The following is a 12,166-nucleotide window of genomic DNA, read 5'->3' on the forward strand; positions in this document are numbered from 1 at the left end:
TGCGGTTTCTGTATTAGTTATTCTGACGGTTTTGAGCTGCATCCCTGCCGAGAAACGGACAGTCTCCTTTCTCCTCCGATCACTCGTGCCCGTGGGGGTGCTGCTGGTCCTTAATCGGTAATCTGCTGCCCTAACCTGCTCGGAGGGAGAGAGCTCAGGTGCCTAGAAACCAGGGCTGCGGGACACCACCGAGGCATGGTCCTCCGGCGTCTAGACCAGTTCGGAGGTTCACCGGAAGTGGAAGGGCTGGCCGGAAGTGAGCGCAAGGCTGCAGCGCGGAGATGAAGCCAGCCGTGGACGAGATGTTTCCCGAGGGCGCGGGGCCCTACGTGGACCTGGACGAGGTTGGGCTGCGGCAATACGAAGCGGGGCGTGGGGGCGGGAGCACGGCCCGCAAGCACTCACGGGAGCCCAGGCTCTTGCGGCTGCAGGCGGCTGGGGAAGCGGGAGCTGGTGGTGGCAGTCGCAGGGCCACCCGAGTCAGTGTTAACGTGAATTGCAGCGAGGAAGTAGGGTTTGAGCGCAGACAGTTCTTTGACTGGGGCTCCGGATAAATCTTCCCAGGAGAGAAAGCCCGAGCGAGGCTTCTGGCCTGACTGGCCGCCACCCCCTAAGCCCTGGGGGAAGGGCAAGGGGCGATGTATGGCGTTTGTATGCTTTTCTCTGGGACTCGGTTAATTCCTGCAGACACACAGAGTTTTGGAGCGGGCTTACGCCTTTGGTCTCCACCATGGCAACAGAACGATTTTATGTGGAAGAGGTGCTCCAGTGAGGTGCTTATGATGAGTGTCAGTCAGCTTTTGTATATCAGAGCCTCTTGCTCCCACCAAAAGCTCAGATAGTAGAAAGATGCTCAGATGCGGCTGCTGTCCTTAGAGAGGTCAGGTATGGCCCGAAGAGGTCGATCGCAAATCCTAAGTGTAATAGCAAGAGTGGGGTGCCCTATAGAAGTATCCACGGGATTTCGGTTGGCTCTGTTGAGGCTCAAGAGAGGAACCTCCCCTGAGCCAAATGGTGAAGGGTGTGTCCTGTTGTCACGTGGACATGGATGAAAAGGGTCGTAGGAGCAGAGCTCTGAAAGAGTGATGTTCCTGGGCCCACAAAAGGAAGGGAATGTTACCTAGTCGGGCATGGAGGGGAAGGAACAGGCAGGGCCGCATCGTGAAGCCTGCAGAATGGGCTCTGTGATCCACGGCTGAGGCAGTCGCGTTCAGCCCCAGCTCCTCTGGAGTATTGCAGCAGGGAGTATGGGGGCATCATTAGAGGAGAGACAGGCGACTTCAGGTGGAGGTTGGTCCTTTGGAGGGTTCGGAGTTTGGGTTTGTAGGGAGACAGTAAAGAAATTGAGACAGGAAAGATTAAGACCAGAAGAGGTTCTGAGTGAGGCATTGAAGGTCAGGATTTCAGAGGCAGAATCTGGATGGCTTACTGTGGTGATGGAGCTAGGGAGGGAGACAGAGTCCAGAGAGCATGTTGAAAGCTGTTCAGCCATTTGAGAACCAGGAGAGGGCTGGGTAAGCAGACTTGGGGTGTTAGGGCACACGCAGGAAGGGGCCTGGGCCAGCTATCCAGGGTGCCCACCAGAGATCTCTGCTCCCACCTCTCAGGTGACTAAATGGCATAGAGTCCCCCAGAGCATCATATCTCACAGATTGGCTGTGGCCTGGCTTTACCACCACCATATGGTGGCTGCCCTGGAGGGTCCTCTGGGAGCAGCATCCCAGACCTATACTGGGGTTGGTCAGCTTCCCAAGGGGTGTGGCTGTATTCTCAGAGGGGAGGGACCAGAGTTGTTATCAGGCTTGCTGGTGCACTTCTGTGTCTGGTGGCTGGTCCAGGAGGGGGCTGAAGACTCCATCAGGAGAGTGCTACACAGGGCAATGCCACGGAAGACTCAAGGAACACAGGACCTCGGGAGCTCTTTAAAATCATTTGCCTGGCTTCCCCCTTCACACTGCTTCCTTTGTCTGGAGAATTCTGGCTCCAACCTGAGCGTTCTTCCTGTCTCTCAGTGTTCTGTTCCAGGGAAGAGGGATGGGCATGGAAATGAACCTACCACCTGCTTTTAGAAAACAAACACACTGGAATGACCTTACCTTTCCTTCTCCAGGCTGGAGGGAGCACCGGGCTCTTGATGGACTTGGCAGCCAATGAAAAGGCAGTTCATGCGGACTTTTTTAATGGTGAGTATGCCAGGATTGAGTGCCAGGCTTAATTTGAGTTTCCTCTGCAGTGGGCAGCTTTGTGCCATGGGTAATTTGGATGATGGCACAGTGTAGCCCAGACTTTATGCCCTTCTCAATACTGTGCCAAGTGTATGGAGTAAGTCACTTGGCTATTAGTTCTGGCTGTCAGCCTTATTTGGGGGGAAAAGCATGGAATAAATCCCTCCCCGGCACCCCAGGTTGAGTGTGAGCGCTGGCATAGATAGCATATGCAAATGGACGCATTGATTATGGCTGTACCCAGACCTGGGTGTAGGGACCTGCATGGCTCTGTCTTCTCTAACTCTGTCCTGGGTCACACCTGTTTGCCCACCTGGATTCTCTTGTCCTCTGCTGCCTTTGCATTGTAACAGCTGTGCTGTGCTTGAGCTCGCCCTGTGTCTTAAGTCAGGATGGAGGACGTACTTCTAGCTCATAGCTCAGAGCTTTCTTGGTTAGAATATTTTACTGAGTAAACAGTGAAAGTTGACTGTAAAGTCTCCAGATACATAACAGGGCATGTTTGGTACCCTCTTGTTCTTCTGATTTCCGAAGGCCTCATTCCTACTGGTTAACCCTTCCCTAGGGTTCAAATGGCAAGTGGGAATTTAAGGGAAGTGTCCTCCTGGAAGGGTAGTGGGGTTTTTCTCCCCTTCCGTCCACCTTAGCTCTGTGGTACATGGCTCCCCAAAGAACTAAGGCTCATCAAGCCATGGTGATTTCTAGCTTTCCAGCCGCCTGTTGAAGTCCTGAGCCTAGCTAGGTTTTGGGACTCCTTGGCATGTGGCTGCTGCTTGAGTCGGATGGGTGCATTCCTCCCTGGGGACATTACTTCTGCCCTACTGGTGCCACAAGTGGGGGTTTGGGGACATGCACGTAACACTGGAGCCTTCGACCTGCAGGGATGCATTGCTCTTTTCATGCCAAACTACAAGGTGCTTGTGCGTGTGTCTACAGAACCCCCATGTGCTTTATAAAAATGCCTTCTAAATTATGATGTGATCAAGAATACACTGTAGACAGTACTGCCCGCCCCCCCCCCCCCGCCCCCCCAGAGTTCTGTCTTCTCTCTCTGGCTGGATAAAGGTGAGAGCCTCTCTTGGGGAGTCCTTAACTGTCTTCCACTCTCTCTGCCTTTCCAACTGTCATCAAGTTCATTTTGAAGCAGTTTCCTCACTTGCTTGTCCTTTATCTGATAATGTGTTATTTTCTTCTCCACAGATTTTGAGGATCTCTTTGATGATGATGATGTCCAGTGAGGCCGTCCAGTTGTATTTGCTCCACATCTGTGACATGTCTTGAATTTTTCTGGACAGGATCAGATGGTTGAGGAGACCTTGCAGAGATCACTAGAAGTCAGGACCTAGTCAGTCACAGGAGGGGGACTGTCTGAACCAACTGGGTGCTGCGGTCTCTGAGAATACTAGTTCCTTGTCCTTGTTTAAATTAAAAACAGCACCATAACATGCAGAGTAGCTTTAATTCCTGTGCTTTTGGATGAATATTGCAATCCCCCTCCCCTTGTGCAAACACAGGAATAAACCGCATCTGTTCCCGTAGCAAACTCAACATGCAGCTTTCCATGTGCAGAGACTGGGGATGTACTGTCTGGGTCAGCATGGGTGTGCAGGCGTGTGCAGATGCCTGCCAGAGCACTTTGGAGACCTGACTACAGAGCCCTTGCCCCGTGGGTGAAGACCTACTGCACACCACATTTTTATGCAGCCTCCTTCCTAGAGCTGCTGCTCTTGCAAGACCTGAGAGTAGAGAGGTCCAGGATGGCTAGCTGGGGTAGTGACTTCGAGGAGCCTTCAGCTGAGAATTGCCATGCTGCTGCTTCTCAGAGGAGGGTACAGAGTCTGTGGGACACAGTTTTTTTGTTTTTTTTTTCTTGAGAAAAAAATTTCCGCCTCCTCCCAGCCTCCCACTCCTCCCCCCCTCCCCCCACTCCTCTCCCCCTCCCTCTCAAGTCTGAAGAGCAGTCAGGGTTCTCTGCCCTGTGGAAAGTCCAAAGTCCTCCCCCCTCCGTCCTGGTCTAGGAAGGTGAACATCCAAACTGGCTAGGCTCCCACACAGCCAGAACATGTAGTAGGATCAAAACCCAGTGCCATTGTCCTTGGCTTCTCAGCAGCCCTCATTGTCCGCCATATTCATAGAGTCCGGTTTTATCCCCTGCTTTTTCAGTCACAGTCCAGCTGGCCTTGGTGAGCTCCCAATAGATCAGCCCCACTGTCTCCGTTGGTGGGTGCACCCCTCTTGGTCCTGACTTCCTTGCTCATCTTCTCCCTCCTTCTGTTCCTCATTGGGACTTTGGGAGCTCAGTCCAGTGCTCCAGTGTGGGTCTCTGTCTCTATCTCCATCCATCGCCAGATGAAGGTTCTATGGTGATATGCAAAATATTCATCAGTATGGCTATAGGATAGGATCATTTCAGGTTCCCTGTCTTCAGCTGCCCCAGGAACTAACTGGGGACCTCGCCTTGGGCACCTGGAAGCCCCTCTAGGTCCAAGTCTCTTCCCAACCCTAAGATGGCTCCCTTAATTAAGATATGTGCTTCCCTGCCCCCTATCCAACCTTCCTTTATCCCAATCATCCCGTTGCCCCAAGTTCTCCCCATCCTACCCTTCTAACTTTTCTCTCCCCATCTCCCCTTACCCCCCTCCCACCCACCCTTAAGATCCCGATTTTTTGCCTGGCAATCTTGTCTACTTCCCCTACCCAGGAGGATAGCTATATGTTTTTCTTTGGGTTCACCTTCTTATTTAGCTTCTTTAGGATATCAAATAGACTCACTGACCTTTATTTATGTCTAGAAACCAATGATGAGTGAGTACATCCCATGTTCATCTTTTTGGGTCTGGGTTACCTCACTCAAGATAGTATTTTCTATTTCCATCCATTTGGATGCAAAATTTGAGAAGTCATTGTTTTTTACCGCTGAGTAGTACTCTAATGTGTATATATTCCACACTTTCTTCATCCATTCTTCCATTGAAGGACATCTAGGTTGTTTCCAGGTTCTGCCTATTATAAATAATGCTGCTATGAACATAGTTGAACAAATGCCCTTGTCATATGATCGAGCATCATTTGGGTATATTCCCAAGAGTGGTATTGCTGGGTCCAGGGGTAGGTTGATCCCGAATTTCCTGAGAAACCGAAACACTGCTTTCCAAAGTGGTTGCACAAGTTTGCATTCCCACCAGCAATGGATGAGGGAACCCCTTCCTCCACAACCTCTCCAGCAGAGGCTATCATTGGTGTTTTTGATTTTAGCCAATCTGACAGGTGTAAGATGATATCTCAAAGTTGTTTTGGTTTGCATTTCCCTGATCGCTAAGGAGGTTGAGCATGACCTTAAGTGTCTTTTGGCCATTTGAACTTCTTCCGTTGAGAATTCTCTGTTCAGATCAGTGCCCCATTTTTTAATTGGGTTAATTAGCATTTTAAAGTCTAGTTTCTTGAGTTCTTTATATATTTTGGAGATCAGACCTTTGTCTGTTGCAGGGTTGGTGAAGATCTTCTCCCAGTCAGTGGGTTGCCTTTTTGTCTTAGTGACAGTGTCCTTTGCTTTACAGAAGCTTCTCAGTTTTAGTAGGTCCCATTTATTCAATGTTGCCCTTAATGTCTGTGCTGCTGGGGTTATACATAGGAAGTGATTGCCTGTGCCCATCTGTTGTGGAGTACCTCCCAATTTCTCTTCTATCAGGTTCAGTGTGCTCTGACTGATATAGAGGTCTTTAATCCATTTGGACTTGAGTTTTGTGCATGGTGATAGATATGGGTCAATTTTCATTCTTCTACAGGTTGACATCCAGTTGTGCCAGCACCATTTGTTGAAGATGCTTTCTTTCTTCCATTGTATACTTTTAGCTCCTTTATCGAAAATGAGGTGTTAATAGGTTTGTGGGATAGAATCTGGGTCTTCTATACGATTCCATTGGTCGACTTCTCTGTTTTTATACCAATACCAAGCTGTTTTCAATACTGTAGCTCTGTAGTAGAGTTTGAAGTCAGGGATTGTAATGCTTCCAGAAGTTCCTTTATTATATAAGACTGTTTTGGCTATCCTGGGTTTTTTGTTTTTCCATATAAAGTTGATTATTGTCCTCTCAAGATCTGTGAAGAATTTTGATGGGACCTTGATGGGGATTGCATTGAATCTATAAATTGCCTTTGGTAGAATTGCCATTTTTACTATGTTGATCCTCCCAATCCAAGAGCAAGGGAGATCTTTCCACTTTCTGGTATCCTCTTCAATTTCTTTCTTCAATTCCTTAAAGTTCTTGTCAAATAGATCTTTTACTTCCTTGGTTAGAGTTACCCCAAGATATTTAATGCTATTTGTGGCTATCATGAAAGGTGATGCTTCTCTGATTTCCCTCTCTGCTTCCATATCCTTTGTGTATAGGAGGGCGACTGATTTTTTGGAGTTGATCTTGTATTCTGCCACATTACTAAAGGTGTTTATCATATTTAGGAGTTCTTTGGTGGAGTTTTGGGGGTCGCTTATGTACACTATCATATCATCTGCAAATAATGAAAGTTTAACCTCTTCCTTCCCAATTCAAATCCCCTTGATCCCCTTATGTTGTCTTATTGCTATTGCTAAAACTTCAAGCACTATATTGAAGAGGTATGGAGAGAGTGGACAGCCTTGGCGTGTTCCTGAGTTTAGTGGGATGGCTTTGAGTTTCTCTCCGTTTAGTTTGATGTTAGCTGTCGGTTTGCTGTAAATAGCTTTTATTATATTTAGGTATGACCCTTGTATCCCTAATCTCTCCAAGACTTTTATTATAAAGGGCTGTTGAATTTTGTCAAAAGCTTTGTCAGCATCTAATGAAATGATCATATGATTTTTTTCTTTCATTTTATTTATATGATGGATTACATTGATAGATTTTTGTATGTTGAACCAGCCCTGCATCTCTGGGATGAAGCCTACTTGATCATAATGGATAATTTTTCTAATGTGTTCTTGGATACGGTTTGCCAGTATTTTGTTGAGTATTTTTGCGTCGATGTTCATGAGTGAGATTGGCCTGTAATTCTCTTTCTTGGTTGAGTCTTTGTGTGGTTTTGGTATCAGAGTGACTGTAGCTTCATAAAAGGAATTTGGCAATGACTTTTCTGTTTCGATATTGTGAAACACATTAAGGAGTATAGGTATAAGCTCTTCTTGGAAGTTCTGGTAGAATTCCTCATTGAAACCATCTGGTCCTGCACTTTTTTTGGTAGGGAGGTTTTTGATGACAGCTTCTAATTCTTCGTGACTAACAGGTCTATTTAGATTGTTCACCTGGTCCTGGTTTAACTTTGGTATATGGTATTTATCTAAAAACGTGTCCATTTCTTTTACATTTTCCAGTTTTGTGGCATACAGGCTTTTGTAGTAAGATCTAATGATTCTTTGAATTTCCTCTGTGTCTGTGGTTATGGCCCCCTTTTCATTTCTGATCTTATTAATTTGCATATTCTCTCTCTGCCGTTTGATTAGTTTGGATAGGGGTTTATCAATTTTGTTGATTTTCTCTAGGAACCAGCTTTTTGTTTCATTGATTCTTTGGATTGTTTTCTGTGTTTCTATTTTGTTGATTTCAGCCCTCAGTTTGATTATTTCCAGTCTTCTATTCCTCCTAGGTGAGTCTGCTTCTTTTTTTTCTAGAGCTTTCAGGTGGGCTATTAAGTCTCCAATGTGTGCTTTCTCTGTTTTCTTTAAGTGGGCACTTAGTGCTATGAACTTTCCTCTCAGGACTGCTTTCATAGTGTTCCATAAGTTTGAATAGGTTGTTTCTTTGTTTTCATTGAATTCAAGGAAGACTTTGATTTCTTTCTTTATTTCTTCCTTGATCCAGGTGTGGTTCAGAAGTTGACTGTTCAGTTTCCATGAGTTTGTAGGCTTTCTGGGGGTAGCCTTGTTGTTGAATTCTAACTTTAATCCATGGTGATCTGATAAGATGCAGGAGGTTACGAATATTTTTTTGTAACTGTGGAAGTTTGCTTTGTTACGAGTATGTGGTCAGTTTTCGAGAAGGTTCCATGAGCTGCAGAGAAGAAGGTATATTCTTTCCTATTTGGGTGGAATGTTCTATAGATGTCTGTTAAGTCCATTTGATTCATTACCTCCATTAATTCTCTTATTTCCTGTTAGGTTTCTGTCTGATTGACCTGTCCATTGGTGAGAGAGGAGTGTTGAAGTCTCCTACTATTAGTGTGTGCCGTTTGATGGCAGCCTTGAGTTTTAGTAATGTTTCTTTCATGTACGTGGGTGCTTTTATATTAGGGGCATAGATATTCAGGATTGAGACTTCATCCTGATGAATTGTTCCTGTTATGAGTATAAAATGTCCCTCTCTATCTTTTCTGATTGATTTAAGTTTGAAGTCAACTTTGTTAAAGATTAGTATGGCCACACCTGCTTGTTTCTTGGGTCCATTTGCTTGATAAGCCTTTTCCCAGCCCTTTACTCTGAGTAGGTGCCTGTCTTTGTGGTTGAGGTGTGTTTCTTGTAAACAGCAGAATGTTGGATTCTGTTTTCGTATCCAATCTTTTAGCCTGTGTCTTTTTATAGGTGAGTTGAGTCCATTGACATTAAGTGATATTAATGACCAGTGGTTGTTAACTCCGGTCACTTTTTTAGTAGTAGAGTTTGTGTGTTTCCCTTCTTTGAGTTGTTCTGGTGAAGGGTCTCTAGATGTTTGCGTTATTGTGGTCATTGTTGGACTCCTTGGTTTATGATTTTCCTTCTATTACTTTCTGTAAGGCTGGATTTGTGGCTACGTATTGTTTAAATTTGTTTTTATCCTGGAAGATTTTGTTTTCTCCATTTATAGTGAACGAAAGCTTGGCTGGGTATAGTAGTCTGGGCTTGCATCCATGGTCTCTTAGTTTCTGAAGTACATCTATCCAGGACCTTCTGGCTTTCATGGTTTCCATAGAGAAGTCAGGTGTAACTCTGATAGGTTTACCCTTTTCCTTTGCAGCTCTTAATATTCTTTCTTTATTCTGTATGTTTTGTGTTTTGATTATTATATGGCGAGGAGATTTTTTTTTTTTGGTCCAGTCTATTCGGTGTTCTGTATGCTTCTTGAACCTTCAAAGGAATATCTTTCTTTAGGCTGGGAAAGTTTTCTTCTATAATTTTATTGAATATATTTTCTGGACTGTTGAGCTGTACTTCTTCTCCTTCTTCTATCCCAATTATTCTTAGGTTTGGTCTTTTTATTGTGTGTGGGACACAGTTTTAAAAGATTTATTGGTCACGAATGGCTGAGACAATTAAGATGACATTTTATATCAGTTTCACAGTGAAGGCTCGAGGAGTCCCTCACCAGGTTACACTGTTTGCCGCTTTCAGGGCCGGGGTTGGCAGTGCCTTAGTGTCCTTACTGCTAGATGGGGATGCTGGTGGCTGAGGTGCTTCTGGTTTGGGGATCCCCAGCCTTTCAACAGGAAGGAAAGACCTGAGGTGAAGGACAGAGAGCTGTGCAGTGGCTACTTGTGTGTGCAGAGAACCTTGTTAGGACCCAGCCCGGCCCAGAGACCACAGCTAGAAACCCTGGAGGGCGTCTTCTGGCCTTAGCGTTCAGACCAGTGTAGTTGGAGCTGCATCAGGGTAGTGAGCTAGCTGCACATGTGAGCCCGTGCATGCCCTGTGGAGTCCTTTCCCTTCACGGAAGCCCTGCAGCTCCTGCAGTACTGAGAAGAGGGAGCTCCCTCCCCTCCGACCTGTCAGGGTCAACTCCAAATGAAAGGAACTTTAGCTTCTGTCCTGCTCCTGGCTTCTGCTCTTTCCAGTGACACCTTCAGGGAGGTTATGTCCCATGGGGAACACCTGGGGACATTTCAATTGCCTGCCTTCTGTCTGGTCTCACAGTCTCACGGATAGCCAACAATGACCATGCCTCTACTTTGGGAGATAGAACCATGCACCATCATGTTGTGAGAGGGCTTTTTCTTACCCAGGGCAGGGGAGCAGCGGGTGACCCCACACAGTGACAGCCATGATTTATGTGGAGAGTGTTTTTTTGCCAACCAAGAGTTTTGTGATCCTTGTCCAGCCCTTGAGTGAGGGGAGGATACTAGAGAAGTCCTGTGTGGGTCTCAGGGCCTTTGAAACAGTAGTGGGGGAAACTTGCTTGGTGTCTCAGTCTGTCTGTGCCACAGTAAGGACTTTGGAGGGGCTTCTTCCTTCCCTGCCTTCAGGCTTCGTCCTGGGTTTGGTGAAAGCACCCATCCCACTGTGGACATTGCACCAGGATCAACACCAGCTGTGTTCCCAAGATACGGGAAAGTGACAGGGAGAGGAGAGCCTCAGGAGGTTGTTTTTGAGACAGAATTCACTGTGTATGCCTAACTGTCCTGGAATTTGCTGTGTAGACCAGGCTAGCTTCAAACTCACCGAGATCTGCATCCTGAGGACTGGGACTGAAGGTATGTGCCACCAGGTCCCGTGAGCATCCACGTTTGTGTCAAACTAAAGCTGCAGTTGCTCTGCTAACATAAGCCATGCTTTTAGAAGTGGCCCTTACTGGTTTTAGAAATTCCACTGCTGTGATTACTGCTAGGAGCCAAGAAGAGATGCTGAGAAAAGTCTCAAAAAGGCCCTTTGTCCCTCCCGAGGCCAAAGCTGGGCATCCAGGACCTGTGTTGTTCTTTATCCACCATGACCTACAGACCCCAGGCCGGTTATCGGCCAAGGTCAACTGAGCTTTGTGTTTCAGCCACACCCCTCTCCAGGGAGCAGGATCAGGCACCATGAGACACCGTGGGTCCTGTGTCAGAAACATCCAGCCCTGGATCAATGCAGGGCTTTGGACAGCTCTGAATTGTTCAAGTCACACTGCAGGTTCTGAATAATGGCTCCCAGATGGACCAGGATACAGTTATAACAGCTGCTAGGTGACTTTGGAGGAAAGTCAGTGTTGTGTACTGTTAGGTGGCTGTCACCTCAAGGGCAGCAGCAGGGAAGTCTAGCAATAGTCACTGTATTTGAGGGATGACCTTGCCTCTTTGTTCCCAGCATCAGACAAACCGTCCGACACATGGTAGGGTCTCAGCAGATATCTGCTAAATGTAACCACACACATGCCTGACGTGCATGGGATTTGCAAACCGTATCCTAGGTCTTAAGGAGAGAGATGCCAGGCTTTGTCCCAGCAAGAGCCCTGATTCCATCTGTAGTGGCTCTACTTAAGTCACCTCCCAAAGGCTGGGCCTCCTAATACCTCCCAGGGTGGGGTTTCAGTGTGAGTGGGTTGGAGGTGGAACACAATAGCAGACAATTCACTTTGGAGTTGAAGAGTGTGCAAACATGGACAGCCGAACACCAGCCTAAAGGGAACAAGGAATCAAACACATCTGTGGTATGCTTGCGTGGTCCAGGCTGTGTGTGAGAGGGCTCAGGCCATCAGTAAGGCCAGATAATGGATGGTTTGGAAGTCACTTTCTAGAAACAGGTCACAGAGTCAAAGCCCAACATTCTTTAGAAAAGTGTACTTAAAATGGCACAGAAAACAGTAAAAAGGAGTTTGCAGAACAGCCTGTCCATAAGGCAAATACCCAAAAGCAGTTGGTAAGATGGAAACGTTATGAGAAGAAACGCTGTCCACTGTTGGAGGTAGGGGATGGGGTGAGGGATGATGTCATGAATCTGCATCCAGCATCTACACACAGGAAGCTCGGAGAGAAACAGGCAGCAGGACCGTGCTGGCCAGACATTAGTTTCCTTATCACGGTGACCAGATTATCCAGATAAAAATGGTAAGGAGAGCCAACTAGACCGGATATGCCTAAAAGGCACACACAGAGCATCCCACACAACAGGGGTGGACACATCCCCCATACAGAGAAGTATCTTCTGGTGGTCTAGGTGGAAGCCCTGTGGCAAGAGTAAAGGACACCAAAGGTGCATGTGCCATCAATTTACAGCAGTGCAGTAAAGGAGAATTTCTTTCAGAGTT

The 12,166-nt window shown here is 46.7% G+C and overlaps 1 protein-coding gene across 1 annotated transcript; it reads left to right on the top strand.

Annotated features, from left to right (window-relative positions):
• The first annotated feature begins 213 nt into the window (after nt 1-213).
• LOC121433497 (COP9 signalosome complex subunit 9) lies at nt 214-3,668 on the top strand. The gene is made up of 3 exons (XM_041631947.1): nt 214-344; nt 2,111-2,183; nt 3,426-3,668. Exons 1-3 carry the CDS (start codon nt 282-284, stop codon nt 3,461-3,463), a joined length of 174 nt encoding a protein of 57 aa, XP_041487881.1. The 5' UTR covers nt 214-281; the 3' UTR covers nt 3,464-3,668.
• Nucleotides 3,669-12,166: the final 8,498 nt, after the last annotated feature.

The sequence above is a fragment of the Microtus oregoni genome, unplaced genomic scaffold, assembly GCF_018167655.1.
Source record: "Microtus oregoni isolate MIOR12 unplaced genomic scaffold, Mior012 000038F_ref0000394, whole genome shotgun sequence".
NCBI lineage: Eukaryota > Metazoa > Chordata > Mammalia > Rodentia > Cricetidae > Microtus > Microtus oregoni.

What these genes read in the sequence shown, in the direction of transcription:
- LOC121433497 (XM_041631947.1), top strand. Translation starts at nt 282, where the DNA reads ATGAAGCCAGCCGTGGACGAGATGTTTCCCGAGGGCGCGGGGCCCTAC. An exon ending in CCTACGTGGACCTGGACGAG is followed by an intron (nt 345 to 2,110) that starts GTTGGGCTGCGG and finishes TTCCTTCTCCAG; the next exon opens with GCTGGAGGGAGCACCGGGCT. An exon ending in TCATGCGGACTTTTTTAATG is followed by an intron (nt 2,184 to 3,425) that starts GTGAGTATGCCA and finishes TCTTCTCCACAG; the next exon opens with ATTTTGAGGATCTCTTTGAT.